The sequence below is a fragment of the Phragmites australis genome, chromosome 17, assembly GCF_958298935.1.
Source record: "Phragmites australis chromosome 17, lpPhrAust1.1, whole genome shotgun sequence".
Classification (NCBI taxonomy): Eukaryota; Viridiplantae; Streptophyta; class Magnoliopsida; order Poales; family Poaceae; genus Phragmites; species Phragmites australis.
This window is the reverse complement of record NC_084937.1, coordinates 20,379,241-20,395,964: the sequence shown is the minus strand read 5'-3', so window position 1 is coordinate 20,395,964 and position 16,724 is coordinate 20,379,241. Positions and strand designations below refer to the sequence as shown.

The window sequence follows — 16,724 nt, the reverse complement described above, 5'->3', positions numbered from 1 at the left end:
GCGAATTAGTGAAACGGTGTGAATCATGTCAATACCATGGTCTATAAACCAACCTACTAGCCCAAATACTGCAAACTATACCACTCTCTTAGCTTTTCGCTGTTTGGGGGCTCGATACCGTGGGACCGTTCTCTAAATCCCCAAGTAATTTTGAATTCCTATTCGTGGCAGTCGACAAATTCACCAAGTGGATAGAGGCCGAGTTCGCCAGGAAGATCACCGTTGCAACAGCAATTAAGTTCATACGGGGGCTGGTAGTGCAGTTTGGTAGTCCAAATCACATAATTATAGACAACGAGACTCAGTTTGCCAGTAGTACTTTCCAGGACTACTCCGAAGAGATCGGGACCAAAATTTGTTGTGCGTCCGTGGCACACCCACAGAGCAACAGACATGTCGAAAGGGCAAATGCGATGATATTACAAGGGATCAAAACTCGGGTCTTTGATCGTCTTAAAAGCTACTTAAGGCTCTAGGTGGACAAACTACCCATAGTACTCTGGTCACTACGAACAACTCCTAGTAGGGTTACGATCGAAACCCCTTTCTTCCTTATTTTTAGCGTAGTGGCAATGCTTCCCTCCGAGATTGTCTTTCAATCGCCTCAAGTGGCCAACTACTCGGACGACAACCAGGTAGTGCGACGAGAGGATGATGTAAACCTAATCGAAGCCACGAGCGTGCTCTAATTCGAGCTGCCCGATATCAGCAAAGCCTTAGACGCTATCATAGCTGCAAGGTGCGGGAGCGGAGACTGATCGTAAGTAACCTCGTCCTTAGACAAATTCAGAATAAGGCTAATCGGAATAAACTCTCCCCCAAGTGGGAAGGGTGCTACAAAGTGGTCAATGTCACCCTACCTGGTGCGGTTAAGCTAGCCATGGAGGACGGCCATAAATTACATAACTTATGGAACATCGTTCTGCTATGCAAATTCTATGTGTAGGGTTACTCGGAGATGGGTCTGTTTCTCTATTTTACAGAACCTTCGGAACGAGCGTGGAATATAACTTTTAAGTTTTTAAAGTTTAAAAGACCAGACTCTCTGTTTTGCAGGATTTCACGACCAACAATAGACCTCGCCAGAGTGCTCTCCAACTACAGCACACTACGGTATCTGGTGACTAGGAAGTTAAAACAACCAGATGACCAAGGGCTCTTGAACAGTGTGGGACCACTACTCGCCCAATATCAAAGGTACGAATGGCTTGATATAGTGATCACAAGGCCACAAGTCCCCACTCAGATCGGACACTGGTCGCCGCCGAGAGACTTGTCATGCTAAGGGTTGTCTCTCGCTTCGAAAGCCTAACTAACGAGCAAGACAGAACAATCGAAAGCCTACTCAAAATTCATATGCATCATAAAAAGACTAAGTAATAAGGATTAGAAAATTGTGGATGAACGCTTTCAAAAAAAGCTAAGTAGCTGGAAAGGGAATTTGTTGACTGTTGGAGGTCATTTGGTTCTCATTGATTCAGTGCTTAGTAGTCTACCTATGCACATGCTATCGTTTTTTGAGGTTCCTAAGGCATCCTAAAGAAATTGGATTATTATAAATCTTATTTCTTTTGGCAAAGTGATGATCATAAGAAAAAAGTACAGGTTGGTTAAGTGGGCAATCTTATATAGACCTAAAGACCAAGGTGATCTAGGAATAAAAGATTTAGATGTGCAGAATTAGACCTAAAGATCTATGTAGACCTAAAGATCAAGGTGGTCGGGACTGATTTTTAAGCTTTGGGTCTTCTGTTTTGAACAATGGTACTCAAATTCACTTTTAGTAAGACATTTGGCTTGACAATAATCTACTTAAAAATCAATACCCATCCTTATATCCTATAGCGAGGAAGTAATATGCTACAGTAGCACATACCATTGATTATGAGCTCTTAATGTTTTCTTTCCTAGGACGCTGATAGGGAATAATCTCAATAAATAGAATGAATTGGTAGGAAAAGTAGTGTTAGTGCAGCTTAATAACCATCCATAATCTTTTAAATGGTCGTTAACTAAAAGTAGTATGTTTTCTCTTCATTCTATGTATACAACTTTATTTAATCAAAATTTGCTCCTCCCATTACTAATGTTTTCAGATTTTCGTACAACCCAATACTATCTGTTAGTATTTTATTTATAATCTATGGTTGGAACATTTAATAATGGATAGGCAGGTGCAAACATTTTGTAGACTGGCATAAAAATATTCCATTATCTTAAAAAAATTGCCCTAATTTCTATTGGCTTCTTACTGTTCAGCCTTCCAAGATCAAAATCGAGCGAATAACAAGCCCTTTCGAAGATCCGCAAGATAGCTCATATTCTGGAGTTTGCAAAGTGCAAACCTGCATCAGCTACGAGTTACAGCCAGCAAAAAATCAAGTGATTCTACCCGCGTTCCGTCCAGTCGACCGCAAAATCCCGGTCAACGACTGGAGCACCAAACCTTCCTCCACTCCACCCACGTCCTTCCGCCTTACCGAATCAAATCATACTCAACGAAGCGAGAAGGAGACCGAGGAGGAACGAGGCCACGCGAAAGTGAACGCACGAGAGGTAGCATCCAGTGGAAACGGTGAGCGGCTGCGTCTGCGTGGAATTCCCGTTCCAACTCCAAAACGGTCGGACGCCGGCAAACACCATCAACCGGTCAAGTCTCCACCCGTGACGTGACGTCATCTGTCGTTTTATCCGTTTTCCTTGCCGCGAGCACGGGGTGGAAAATTCTACTAGACTTTCGCACGTACAGAATATCAAGTTATTCATTTGGGTTGAAATTTGTATCGAAACAGATGAAAAAAACATAATATAGATGAAACTGTATGTGAGTAATTTTATCTAGATAAATACAACTAATGTTACTAATCAAACAATCTTTTTTTAAAGATATAACACCGCTTATCCTATTTTCTCCCCCTCCTCCTCTATTTATTAGGATCTATACGGATAACACCAATGCGAGCAACCAATTAGGTGAGAGGAACATATGAGATTTGAGATGACGTGTCTGCGTTTCCCCGCGGCAAACGCCCGCTTCCCACCCCGCAGGCAGGACCGTTCCACCCCGTTCCCCAGTCCACGTCCATGACCCCGTTGCTTCCGCGAAGCTGCCGCGTCGACTGGCGAACCGCCCCCACGACCCACGCTTTCTGCCTGCCGCTTTCGCGTTTTCGTCCCGGTCCCACCCTCCGCGCACTACAAACGCGCGCCTGGTTCTGGCCTCCTTCGCGCCCTACCCTCGTCCTGCCGCGCTACCTATATATGCCCCTCGCAGCGCCCATGGCACAGACGCCAAACCGCAACCGCAACCGCAGACGCAGACGCAGACGCAGCAAAGACACCGGCGCCCGGACTGCGCGAGGCAGGATCAAGCAAAGAGCAAGAAAGAGATCACAGCAAGCAGGATTCTCGGAGATACTACCTCCATGGAGATGGCTTCTTCGTCCGCGCCGAGCACGTCCTACTACAACATCTCCCTGGCGCAGGCGGTGCTGACGCTCTCCATCAACGCCATCCTCGTCTGGCTCTCCGCCGTCATCAAGTCCTCCGCGGCCCGCCGCTCCACGACCGCCCCCAGCACCGCCACACCTCCATCTCCGCCGCCGGCGAGGACCGCCACCGCGGCCGTCGTCGACATGGACGTGGTGCTCGGGGTGATGGGCGCCGACGCGTTGTCGGTGGGGTTCGAGGAGGCGGCGGCGCTGTTCGAGGAGGAGGAGGCGAGCGTGGAGGAGGCCCAGGCAGCGTTCGGAGTGTTCGACCGCGACGGCGACGGGTTCATCGACGCCGGGGAGCTCGGGAGCGTGCTCAGGTCGCTCGGGTTCGACGCCGGCGTCGCCGCCGCGGAGTGCGAGCGCATGATCGACGCCTACGACGAGGACAAGGACGGCAGGATCAACTTCCACGAGTTCCTCAAGCTCATGGAGAGGAGCCAGTGAAGTGGATCGGATACGACCGCCGGACCGGATGATTTGGTGTGAAAAAAAAAATATTTCTTTGTTCATTCGTTCTATTGTTTCTCTTGGCCGCAATGGAGCCGAATGGTGCGATGCATACCCGAAATCTAGAGTATTGATACATCAAATCCATGTATCAATTGTTTGGTCCTCGCAGAGCTCAGCGTGGGATGCGATGTCATGTATAAAAATTAAACTAGTTCAACCATTGATCTTATCACTAAGGGCTCTTTGGAATGATATCGACTCCTACTCTTCCCACCCAACTAAACTCGTAGGTCGTCGCCTTTGCTGTCTCAGGCAAGGGCGGCGGTGTTCATCGTCGTGCTTCTGTTAGTCTTCTTCCTTTTCCTGGCGCTGCCCAAATTTGGAACCTGAACTTAGCGGTCTTGTGCTCTGAGTTTTCTTAACAAATCCTTCCAAGATCGAGACAAGAAGTATTAGTGTTCATGTGACATGTGTCCCCTTGACCTACAGAGAGAAAAGTCGGGCCCCAAGGGGGCGGTGTAACCCGCTTGACCCTGCAACCGACCCCTATAATAATGATCGATGATATTTACCATATGCGTGTTTTTTTTCTTTTTTTCATACGGTCAATCTCAGTCATCAGATAAAGATCATATAGTTATTTTTATTCTTTCTTCTCCCAGTGACTTCATCTCCACCCTCCATTCGTCATGCAACAGTTCCCACTTCCGCAAGGCTCCCTGCCCTACTTGCTTCTGGTCGTCGAATTCACCGCCACTGCACGTCCCTCGTTAACCAATCCGCACGCCACAACCCACCACCAGTCCAACCACCACCCATTCCTCCCTCTAACCTATAAAGTCACCTGTGAACCCCGAAACCCTAAACCCTAATCTCTCCACCCACTAAACTCGTCGGCATTCACACGGTCGTCTCAAGGTTAGGAAATGTGTAAAATAATGATTGGTTTTGTCCGTGATTCTGAATCCACGAACAAAACCAGAATAATGAGTGATTTAGCTACAATTCGTGATTCTGATCAAGAAAACAGAACAAAATTAAGCAAAAAAAAAAGGGGGGAAAGGTCATTTATTATTCTGATCAGGGGCGAGCCCAAGAAAGATCATGGTGTACATATATACACCTATTTTTTGTATTTTTTCTATATATAGTAGTTTGTATTATGTATTCAAATATTAGGTATCTATTAATTATTCGATCAAGTCTATATGGCCATGTTGAGGTCCAATTGCTCAAGGCCACGTGTGTGACACACCCATATCCCACAACCTCATCTGATGTGGCTCAGTTCCCACCCAAACCCTATGGCCTCACAACTCAGGCGATCTAGGACACTCGTTGCCCACTGCCTGAGAGCTGAGAGCACACGCACGAGCCACGATCTAGATGGAGGGCGAGGCTGGTTGCAGCGGCACGGCCGCGAGCTGGGTGGAGGCGGGGCACGGCGGCAACACTGGTGTGGGAGAGATAGAGGCATAGGTGGGGGGTTGCAGGCGTAGGTGCGGCGTGGGCGATGTGGACGACATCCAGGTCGCTATGCGGGAGCCACGGGGCTTAGGTGCGGCGTGGACGCTACTGGTGAGATCTAGGCCGACCAGGCATAGGCAGGGGCGCGGGCAGGGTGTGGGTGTGACAGCACAACAGAGGCGATTCTTCTAGCGCTGTTGCCGCTCCAGGTATGTTTATGCTAGAAATTAATGTGATCGTGTGTATCAATTGGAATAAGTTTGTATAAGAGTTATCTTAGCTTTTATGATTAGTCTATGTATATAAAATGAAATAAGTTTGTTAGAAATTAATGTGACTGTCAGGCTGTATGCATAATGCGGCAAGAATGTATATCATACGCTAGTTTATGGATCAACGGTGTTGATAGAAACGTAAGTCTTGGGAGATTAGAATTGCCATAAGTGAGATCAAACTGATGTTTCAAGAGAACAAGTTGAGGATAATGTTATTATAGTTGTGTTTCAAAATATGAAGAATCGTAAAGTTGTATTATAAATTTGGATTTTTTTTAGTTCTTTTAAATTACCTTAGGTATTATCATTATTATGAACAATGTGAACATAAGATCCTGGCGTTGTTTTATATTTATGATTATAAAAAAAACTATATATAATGCGGTATGTACACCAAGTTCAAAACCATGAACCCGCCACTGATCCAAGAAACAATAACAAAATTAAGCAAGAAAAAGTAGGGAAAGAAAAGAAAGAAACACGAACAAGCAGACCGCGTCAGGTCGTTTCGAGAGACGGAGACGCAGCTATCGTTGCTGAGAAACCGAGCTCGGTCACCAAGGCTTCTCACCGGAGTAAGCTCCGCGTGCCCGGCCGTGTCAACCTCAAACAATGCAAAGCCGCATGGAGCTCACACGTCGAAGCGATTGGCAATGTAGACATGGCGAAGGACGAGCATCGGGCCGGCGGCGGACTCCACGAGGAAGAAACGGTGTATTTGAGGAATGCCGAACGTGTTCGGGATACCAGCAATGGATGGGTTCGGGCACTGAGGCCTGCATAACCTGCCTCTGGCTGCTCATGACGCCGTAGATACGGCCTTGGAAGGGGACCGCTGCGGCAAGCTCGACGCTGTGGTACACGATGTACCAGCACGGGAAGGTAGGCTCGGCGACGACCACCCCCGGCACGGTGGGGAACCAGGCGATCACGGCGATGGAATCGGTGGAGCTCTGGGGCATGCACACGGCGGCTCTCATCCAGGCGCGGGACTCTCGGTCCCTGACCATGTAGTTGAAGATGGTGGCGATGGGCGGGAGGTCCGCGGCGACGCGGGTGAAGGGGTGCAGGACGCGGACGGCCGTTGTGTCCTTGTTGAGCAGGATGAGGAGGCCGTCAGTGAAGCCGACGATCCGGTGGCCTTGAAGCTCCGGCGGATGGGCGCGGAGGCACCTGCTGGTGGCGGTGTGGAGGAAGGCGACCTCGCACGAGTTGGCCCGGCGCACGCCGTCGCCGTCGCAGAGTGCGACCAGGCCACGCGGGCGGAGCCGCGCGTCCCGGAGTGCGGGGTCGCACGGGCTGGGCGCGGAGGGACATTCGGCTCGGCCCAGTTACGGTTCTGGTTCCAGTTACGCTTGTGGCTTCTCTCTCCTCCGCCAACCGGGACAGACAGATTTCCCTCAAAAAAAAAAAAGGAAAGAAAGAAAAAACTCGAGGCAGAGAGATGCGGAGGCCGTCGCCTTCGCCGCCTCCGGCGAGGGGTCCGGCGGCCGCGGCCGCGGCCGTCGTGGTGATCCTGCCAGCCATATTCCCCGGATTGTTCTCCCCGCTCGGCCACGCCTTCCCCTCCCTCTTCTCGGTGAGTCCCCTTTCCTTCGACCGTCGCGCCGTTCGATTTGAGCAGGCGCGTAGCGCCGTATTGTCAGCTTGTTTAGTTGCTTCCTACTGTTTTGACTGCTAGTTTGTGCGGCCTTTCCATCTGGAATACGCAAAGGTTGGATCGTTTTAGGCCGATTGATGTAGTTGTACTTGTGGTGGAATGTATGAGGGAGGGATGGCATGTAAAAATAACGAAAATTTTAGTTGTTTTTATATTGTTTTCTTTACCACTTACATGATATTTCATAGAAAGGACGAAATTAGGACCGTCCTGGAAAATAACTGAACTGTGTAGCTGCTATCTAAAGAGCTGGATTCTTTTGAAGGATATCATTGTGCCCGTGTATGTCCACAAAGATCTTTTATTTTCTTTTTTGTGTCCGTGTTAGCACAGGTTACAATAGAAGCATGTTTCTAGTGAATTATTCTATAATGTTATTTATTTTAATGTTTACATGTGTGGATTTTTTCAATCTTTTGCAGGAGTGGAATGCCCCTAAGCCAATGCATCCTTCTCTTTTAAATGAGGCTTTGCGATGGGCAATGGTGAGTACATATAAGTCCGATGAAAACTAGAATGGTTATACTGGAGGGTGTTTTAACTTTTGCTTCTGCACAGCCAGATGAACAGAAGAGAGAGCTCTGGTCACCTTTGCCATATCAGGGATGGAAACCATGCTTAAAGTCATCAATTTCTCATGGTATTTTACTGATATTCCATTATTATCAAACATCATTCCTCTTCCTATGGTAGAAATTAGTTTCTTAAAAACTTGTTTTGAAAATGATAGCTTTACCTCTGGAGCCAAGTGGATACATCCAGGTTTTTCTTGATGGTGGACTGAACCAGCAAAGAATGGGGGTATGGTCCTCTAACTACTGATATTACAATATTAGAACTTGAGATAACTTGCTTAACTGAGGCTTTAGATTATCCAGCTCTTTCTTTTTGTGCTGTAGATATGTGATGCGGTTGCTGTTGCAAAGATTCTTAATGCTACTCTTGTGCTCCCACATCTTGAAGTAAATCCTGTTTGGAAAGACTCAAGGTGCCTTTTGTTTTTGAGACTACTATATTAGTATATTTCACGTTCTCTGTTGAATAGGAAGTAAATTGTTTAGCTCTATATTTTCTTGGCTGCAGCTCATTTGAAGAAATTTTTGACGTGGATCACTTTATCAACACTCTAAAAGATGAAATTTCTGTCGTCAAGGTGCTTCCAAAAGAATTTTCATGGAGCACAAGAGAGTACTATGGCACAGGCATCCGTGCTACAAGAATAAAAACTGCACCTGTTCATGCCTCTGCAAACTGGTATCTGGAAAATGTCAGCCCTATCCTGCAAAGGTTTGTGAAAAATTGAATGTGCAGTGCCTGTTTTTGTCATGCATATATTTTGACTTGCTGAAATTGCCTGTATAATGTAGTCATGTTTCCAGACCTTTCTGAAATGATTGCCTTGAGTGATAGTTTTTAATGGCCTTTGTACCGATTGCTACTTGACACATGGCGTAAAATTTCTAAGAAAACTGTTGATGTTTTTCCCAGGTTGGCAGCTACTGAATTAGCTCTATTTGTATTAACATGACATCATATCATTGTTTGACTTTATCAGGATAATTCTTTACAATCTTACCTACTTGCTGTTTCTCTGCCAGCTATGGCATTGCTGCCATCGCCCCATTTTCTCACCGCCTTGCATTTGATGATTTGTCTGTGGATATTCAACGTTTGCGTTGTAAAGTTAACTTCCAAGCTCTGATTTTTCTGTCTCACATTATCTCACTGGGGGAAGCTCTTGTGAAACGTTTGAGGTCTCCAGTCCAGGGGCATTCCAATGAACTTATCCAACAAGTTGTAGAAGAAAAAAACAGTAATCAAGCTGGGAAATATGCGGTTTTGCATCTTCGTTTTGATAAGGTTAATTGAAGGACTTCTGCAGTATTGGATGATGTATTTCTATTTTTGTGCTCTCTAAAGAAATTCTTCGTGGAACATTTCAATCTGACCTATGCTTTTCAGGATATGGCTGCACATTCTGCCTGTGACTTTGGAGGTGGCAGAGCTGAAAAATTAGCTCTAGCTAAATACAGGCAAGTTATCTGGCAAGGGAGGGTATTAAATTCACAGCTAAGTGGTGAGGAGCTTCGGAACACAGGACGCTGCCCATTGACTCCGGAAGAGATTGGGCTGTTACTGGTAGCTCTTGGCTTTGACAGCAGAACTCGACTCTATCTTGCTTCTCACAAGGTCTGACCCTTCTGTGCACAAATTCATTCTTGCTGGGGAAATCAGAAAGTTCTAACATGCATCACCTGTTAAGGTATATGGTGGGGAAGCCAGGATCTCTAGCTTGCGCAAACTTTTCCCACTGATGGAGGACAAGAGGAGCCTTGCATCTGAAGAGGAACTTGCTAATGTTGAAGGGAAGGCTTCTATACTAGCAGCTCTTGACTATTACATCAGCATGCATAGCGATATTTTCATCTCCGCGTCACCTGGAAACATGCACAATGCATTGGTAAGCTCCAGTGGCTTCTTTATTTACTAGATTATTAATCCTTTGTTTCGTGGCCTTGACAAGAAGATTTGGTCATTTTAGTCGGCTCACCGGACCTATGAGAACTTGAAGACCATAAGGCCAAACATGGCATTGCTTGGCCGCATCTTTGTGAACAAGAGCGTGGAGTGGTCGGAGTTTCAGCAGGCTGTGCAGGCAGGGCACAAAGGCAGATACGGGCAAATCCGGCTGAGGAAACCAAAGCAATCTATTTATACTTATCCTGCCCCAGATTGTATGTGCCAAGGGTAGCCGACTAAACTTGATATCAAAGATGAGGTTCTGCAGAGCAGATGAACGAAGCTCAATAAGTTTTGCTTGATTACCAGCTAATGTTGTGACGCTATTTGTTTTATTGGCATTTGCTACCTGCCTAGCTCCACCGGATACGGAATCAATTTTGAAGTGTTGGTGGTTGAGTGAGTCGTCTACTAGCTCGTTCAATTTATCAACTGGATATTAGCCTATACTAAATTAATCCTGAGCCTTCAGGAGTTCAATCCTGATCAAGGTTGTTCCGTGTGAAGAAGGCTTCAAGGGCAGATTTTGTGACTGATGTTGTGTAGTGTCACAGCAGTGAGGGCACACATTGGTCTTATAACCTATCCTCGTATCGGAGCCGAGCTTCCTGCCGAATTATTTACTGCCATTCACAGTTTCACACGGCATACCTGAAAACAACCAAGCCGCATGTACAGAGTCAGAAGACAAGGTAAAAAGGCACGTGGGACCACATCTGAGCAGTTGTGTACAAAAATTAACCAGCGGGAAACGCGTAAAGCCGGGGACGGGTATTCGAAGTTTTTAAAAGAATAAAATTATTCAATAGCAATGCAAAATATGAAGGATCATAAAACAAGAGCCTAAATATAAAATGTTTGATATAGTGATGATATCTCAAATAATTTTGAAATATTATAAAATAATAATAAATTTATAATATAACTCTACTATCCCCGCTTGGAAGCGAGTTAGGATAGCATCATCCTTCACTTGCTTAAAAAATTCATGTTCAAGAAATATAACCAGACAATCATTAAGTATTGATTTATGATAGTGAGAAGCCTTCTTAAAACTAATCTATTATATTTATTCCTTGATTAGTTGATTAGCAAACACCCAAACTAATCTTGAAAGCATTAAATCGCATGATCTAATCAAAAGCACTAACTAATATAAAATGTTTGATATAGTGATGATAGTCCAAATAATTTTGAAATATAAAATGTTTGATATAGTGATGATATCCCAAATAACTTTGAAATATTATAAAATAATAATAAATTTACAATATAACTCTGCTATCCCCGCTTGGAAGCGAGTTAGGATTGCATTATCCTTCACTTGCTTAAAAAATTCAGGTTCAAGAAATATAACCAGACAATCATTAAGTATTGATTTATGATAGTGAGAAGCCTTCTTGGAACTAATCTATTCTATTTATTCCTTGATTAGTTGATTAGCAAACACCCAAACTAATCTTGAAAGCATCAAATCGCATGATCTAATCAAAAGCACTGACTAATATGTCCTATTTATTTCTTGATTAACAAACAACCGAACTAATCTTGAAACTCATCAAAGCGTTTGCCGTCCCACCATGTTTGGTCCTGCGCCTCCAAGCAGCGAACGTTCCTGTCCATGTTTGTGGTGTACACGAGCCTGGGAGTGGAACGCGTTAGCGACGGCGCGGCGCGGCGCTCCACGAGCAGGGGCGGGCACACGTTGTACAGATGTACACGTAAATATTTTTTTTTAAAATAGTATATATACTAATATATTTATATGTATCAATCTTAAGTACTGTGCTACAGAAAACAAGCTAACAAGGTACCCACCGGTGAGATGTGACCCAGTTGCCTGTATGAAAATGTCCCACCGGACACCCTTGCACCCCACTGGCCTAAGGCACATGCCGTTTGCCATTCCCCATGACCAGACACGAACACGGCGGCTCCACATCTCCCACTCCCACTCTCTCAGTCCTGGCGGCTACCAAACCTAGAAGCAGGTCGACATCGATATGCAGGGTGGGACCGTCAGGCATGGCGGCGGTCATGGCCGCAGCGTGGGTGGCGGCTACGGTGCATGGCCGCGTGCGGAGGCCAGCCGCGGAACTAGCCACCGTGGCGCGCCCAGTGGCGAAGCGGAAGCGGGAGACAGACGATGCAAGGAAGGGGCAGTGCCGCGGTGGCCGAGGAAGAGGCGCAAGGCGGACATGGCGGCTGGCTCGCATGGGCGCCTCAGCCTCCATAGAGATTGACTCTGTGGTTTTTCTCTTGTTGGCTTTTGTCACGAACTCTCCTCGCCCGCCTGTGCTGCGAGCCCGCGAGGCTATTGCAGGTGGAGGTGGTGGGCTTTATGCGCGCGATATGCAGTCGCTGAATCGGCATCCTTGTTGTTCTTGAGTCATACTCATTAAATCTAATCCCAACACATGTATCTGATTTAGGCGTTTCAAGTAATTACCTCTCGCTACGACGTCTTTCTGTGTGGCTTGTTGAGCTTGCTGTGAGGATGCGCCTGATGGCTGTTTTGGTGGATGGATGCCGGGGATTGAGGGGAGGCACTATGACTGGTGCAATCCATGAGCATGCACAACATGGGGATCTGATGTTTCAGGAGTTTATGGGCCGATTCATGGGCATACCTAGGTGTGTTCACGACTTCAGTGATGAAGATGTATCTGAAGGTTTTCAATTTCTTGTGAAAGCTCAAGCATGTTGATCACTCTCTGACTGGAGTGTGGAAGACAATGAAGCCCAATTGCATTATTTCTTCACCATTTTGCAAGGAAGGAACAAGCATCCTAGCTCAGTTTGTTTCAATTATCCGCAAATGCCAAATTTTGTTCAATAAATCACTTTGTGACCAATTTCTAGTACTACATTATGCTTGAGGTCCTAGAGGTTTCATGGGCCCGTTTCTCTAATGAAATGGATGCGGCAAAGGATTTAGATAGCCTTCTCATGGCACACGACAAGTATATGACCTCTATTCTGGAGAAGTCCCTCCTTAGTGAACAGTCTCAAAGGATTTTGAGAAGTCTTTTTGCATTGTTTGACATATCTTACAGTTCTGGAGCCATGCTGATAGGTTGTTTGAATGGATATTTGAGTTGCAGCTAAGATTAAATTACTGTAAAATTACATAATACCATCTTTACTATATGATCTTATCTCGTATCTATTGTTTAATTTACTCCAATCTTTCATTTATACTGTAGCGGTAGCGGCGGTGCGGCACGACGGCGGCTGCGACGTTGATACGAGCATAACAGGTATGTACACCCAAATTGAAAATCCTGACCTCGCCACTGTCCACGGGTCACGCGATGATGCTCAAGCTCGGCCTCGCACGGGGATGCCTATGTGCGCAAGACTCCCTTACCATCGCCCTGGCGCCGCAAGTCCACAACACGCGAAGCCGAGACGTCCAGAGTACTCGAGTCAGATTGGAGTGGAGCTGTGGCGGTGCATCGGTCTTGATTGGAGTGTGGCTATGGGTGGCCCAAATGGAAGGTAACGTGAAACGTCATCCAGCTTGGTCAATCTCCGAAGTCTAAACGTGAAACGTCGTCGGTCGTCTAATTCCGCTCTTATTACAGAAATAGTTTTATATACCGATTTCTTACGAGCCGACAGTGATATAATTTTACTGTCAATTCGTATTATGGACTAATACTAAAAGACCATTCGAAAATAACCTACAGTAAAAATCTACTATCATTATCGGTTTTAGCCACGAGCCGACAGTGACAGTATAATTTTAGTACATGTGGATGTCTTCTAAAATCAGTCAGCCTTGTTTTATTGGTCAAAGTTGTACATATATACGTACGTATATGTATATATAGTGGTGAAAGAGGCATCTCTGCTACAAGTAAAACTCAGATCGGCAATTTTCGCTCAGCCATCTTCCTTGTATCAATCATGTGCCAATGTCATGAGTTGGCAGCTCGGTTTTTGTCAGCCACCATGCGCAAGAGCAATGCATTGCGCCGTTACGAGAATTTTACGTGCATCGGTCATGATTGTTAAATCAATTGTGATCAATAACAGGATGATTGTGCTTGTCACTTAGAGAATGGATACACGTCTGTCCATCCTTTATATATTCATCATGAATCAATGGTAAAAAAAAGGTCCACTCTCAACAAACATACCCTGATACGCACACGCTAACCAGTTCTAAAAGAAAATTATTATTTACACAAAAAAGAGAGAATTTTCAAACCGCACAAAATGAGGCCCATGTAAATTTTTACAATAAAAGGCCTAGCCCCTAAACTACAGCCCGTCCAGCCCAAACCCTAAAAGCCTAGAACGTTCTACGCTAGCTATATATACGGTCCCCGAAGCTCACCCAAACCCTCGCCTCGCCCACCTCCCTTGTCGCCGCCCGCGCCGCGCCGCTCTCTTCCGCGCCGTGCAAATCTCCTTCGTTGCTCTCCTGCGAATAGTGATTAGATTTTCCTTTCGTTATCGTTCGTTCTTAGATTCGACGTCTCCTTTGCCTTTGTTTTTTTTCCTTGTTTTTTTCTTCGATTTCGGAAGGGATTCTACATGAGCAGGTGATGAGAACAAGACAGGGACATCAGAACCCTCTTCTGGGAGTGATAGACTGAAGTCTTCAATGGGAATCTCTCTGATGCTTTTGCTTTCCCAGTCCAAATCCATCTGTTTTTCGTTTTGTTTCGTGACCGGTCGATTCGGTTCTTGATTTTTTTTCTTGTTTTTCATGTGCGAGTTCTTGGATGTCACCTTGGGTTCAAAACTCTCTGCCGGTGATGCATACAATATGCACGTATTATCGGATTGTTTCATGACGATCAACAAAATATTGTCACTACCACTGAGGCCTGAGATCTGAAAATCTGTTTTATTGGATGCCTGCCTGGGAGTTTTGAGAATCTGATTTATTGCGTCTTCAAAAAAAACTGATAGGTTTTTAATCTTGCCGCTGTGTTTTACACTTTGCCCGTCCTTGTGCAACAAATTGCCGGTGATGGTGTTAAATATACTTTGTAGCATTTCGCTGTGAAATAAACCTACATCTGAGGCAATTGCATCCACTTCTCATAGCTTTCTTTTATTTGGGATTATCAGCACATCTGTTTGGATGTGTTTAATGCGTATATTGGCAAAACAAACGATTTCTTATGCAAATCTTAATTACAGAGCGGTTGGTACGATCCGTTGTGAAGATAACTTCCTTAAGATTGCATCTTAAATCAGAACAGGAAACTGAGCACATGTTCATACAAATCCTGAAACAGGTAACCAATACTAGCAGCCGGCCAGCCGCGTCGTACTCGCAAGTCGCCACAAAAAGCGCGAAGTCATAACGCGCTCTACTTTTCATTATAAAACCGATAAACCAGAAAAAGGTGATTGTTTTGCGAAAAAATCTTTGGACTCATAAAAAGCGGAATTTGTGTTTGTGGAAATTCTCGAGGGAGCGAAGCGGAAAACGAAGATGAAAGATTTTGCTAAAAATTTGGGGTAGAATTTGTTGACAAATGGGATACATGTCCAGTGACTCGTGGTAGACTGTCAAACCTACTGAATTGGTGGAACAAGAGCAATTCGAACTTGATTTTGGACTCATGGGCAGGACATCTGAAAGAGCAAATTTCGATGCCAATCACCTGGGCTGTGTATCGTTCAGGTAGAGGTAGGCATCTCGGGACCAAAAATCTGAATCAAGGGCATGACCGAAACTGGTGATTAATGGGTGATTAATGCTTCACCATCGGAGCTCTTAGAAAACTTCCTTTTCTTCGAGAAGCAAACGCCCACGAGCCGCCGGTGTCTCGTATCACAAATTGCTGTGCAAAGTGTCGTCTTCTACTCCTAGGCAGCTTTTTAAAAATATGCTCAACTGAATCAAGCAAAATTAAACAAATGCGTCATTCTAATGTGAAATTCTGGTGTCTTAGATTGCGCTGTGATGTTTGAGCATTGAAGCAGAGTCCAAATCACTCCCATTGCTGGTTGCTGCTACTGTGGTTCTTCGCAACTCTTCACCGTAGAACTCTGTTTTACTGTGTGAACAGCTGATCCAACACTATCGTTCGGACAGCGATGGAGTTGTGTATTGGTTCCACAGCACACCGTTGGTACTGAATTCTTTATCGTCTAAAGGGAAGCGTCCTTTGTGTTGGGCAACGGGATGGTCTCGGCTGATTACGGCATAGAACATCACAATTCGGTTTCTTACTGACATTATTCACATTCACGTGAAATTCTTATCATATAGAGTAAGTACAGTATCTGATTTTCAGGTATACAAAGAGCAACAGCTAAGGAAAAGTTGGTTATGAACGGTATATCTCACTTGGAACGCATGAATTTCATAAAGGGTGTCTGGACGTCCGATCCGGCGCTAGCTCTGACGCTGCTTTTGCCATTGGATTAATTAAGCGCACAAATAGAAACTGTCCGATCTTATTCACTCGTGAGCACACGGCAGAACAAATCGATCTCAGACTCCGATGCAGCGGGAGAAGGAAGTGGGCAGCGCGACGGGCAGGTGGAGGCGGGCCTGCCAAAACAGAGGTGCTACGGGAGAAAGGGGTGGGAGGCTCAGGCTATTGCTTTCTAATTAGCTATTTTTTTATTAATTGTGACTTTTTCAGTCTTAACTTCTGATGGTTGGTCAAATAATAAAAAACATTTTTATTTTTCGGTACATCATTATGGGATTGGATTAGTATTTTTGGTAAGGAGAAAGGTGGTGGCAGGTCCGGCGATTGAAAAGGAACATTGCAATAAATCGATAGCACTATTGCAAGGTGCAACAAATTTACTCCCTACTGCAATAAGCAAGAAACACTATTGCAACATATCAACGCCACTTGTTGCAACAAGTAGAAA

General features: G+C 45.3%; 2 protein-coding genes and 2 non-coding genes across 5 annotated transcripts; all 4 read left to right on the top strand.

Annotated features, from left to right (window-relative positions):
* The first annotated feature begins 3,279 nt into the window (after window positions 1–3,279).
* LOC133897944 (probable calcium-binding protein CML21) lies at window positions 3,280–4,176 on the top strand. Its single transcript, XM_062338778.1, has one exon. The coding sequence runs from the start codon at window positions 3,426–3,428 to the stop codon at window positions 3,936–3,938; it is 513 nt and encodes a 170-aa protein (XP_062194762.1). The 5' UTR covers window positions 3,280–3,425; the 3' UTR covers window positions 3,939–4,176.
* A 2,902-nt stretch (window positions 4,177–7,078) lies between these two features.
* Window positions 7,079–10,352, top strand: LOC133897686 (O-fucosyltransferase 39-like). Of its 2 annotated transcripts, none has more exons than XM_062338482.1 (10): window positions 7,079–7,265; window positions 7,769–7,831; window positions 7,905–7,986; window positions 8,077–8,147; window positions 8,246–8,334; window positions 8,430–8,633; window positions 8,945–9,206; window positions 9,309–9,536; window positions 9,610–9,807; window positions 9,889–10,352. In XM_062338482.1, the coding sequence occupies exons 1-10, from the start codon at window positions 7,131–7,133 to the stop codon at window positions 10,096–10,098; spliced, it is 1,542 nt and encodes a 513-aa protein (XP_062194466.1). In that variant the 5' UTR covers window positions 7,079–7,130; the 3' UTR covers window positions 10,099–10,352. The 2 variants fall into 2 exon arrangements, with proteins under 2 accessions (XP_062194466.1, XP_062194468.1); XM_062338484.1 differs by having other exon boundaries at window positions 7,206–7,265; window positions 7,909–7,986.
* A 4,060-nt stretch (window positions 10,353–14,412) lies between these two features.
* LOC133898026 (small nucleolar RNA R44/J54/Z268 family) lies at window positions 14,413–14,503 on the top strand. Its single transcript, XR_009906045.1, has one exon. It is a non-coding gene; the product is annotated as a small nucleolar RNA R44/J54/Z268 family (small nucleolar RNA).
* A 338-nt stretch (window positions 14,504–14,841) lies between these two features.
* LOC133898025 (small nucleolar RNA Z267) lies at window positions 14,842–14,914 on the top strand. Its single transcript, XR_009906044.1, has one exon. It is a non-coding gene; the product is annotated as a small nucleolar RNA Z267 (small nucleolar RNA).
* Window positions 14,915–16,724: the final 1,810 nt, after the last annotated feature.

Coding starts and splice junctions, on each gene's coding strand:
- LOC133897944 (XM_062338778.1), top strand. CDS start 3,426: ATGGAGATGGCTTCTTCGTCCGCGCCGAGCACGTCCTACTACAACATC.
- LOC133897686 (XM_062338482.1), top strand. CDS start 7,131: ATGCGGAGGCCGTCGCCTTCGCCGCCTCCGGCGAGGGGTCCGGCGGCC. Junction 7,266..7,768: donor CCTTCCCCTCCCTCTTCTCG/GTGAGTCCCCTT, acceptor AATCTTTTGCAG/GAGTGGAATGCCCCTAAGCC. Junction 9,537..9,609: donor TCTATCTTGCTTCTCACAAG/GTCTGACCCTTC, acceptor TCACCTGTTAAG/GTATATGGTGGGGAAGCCAG.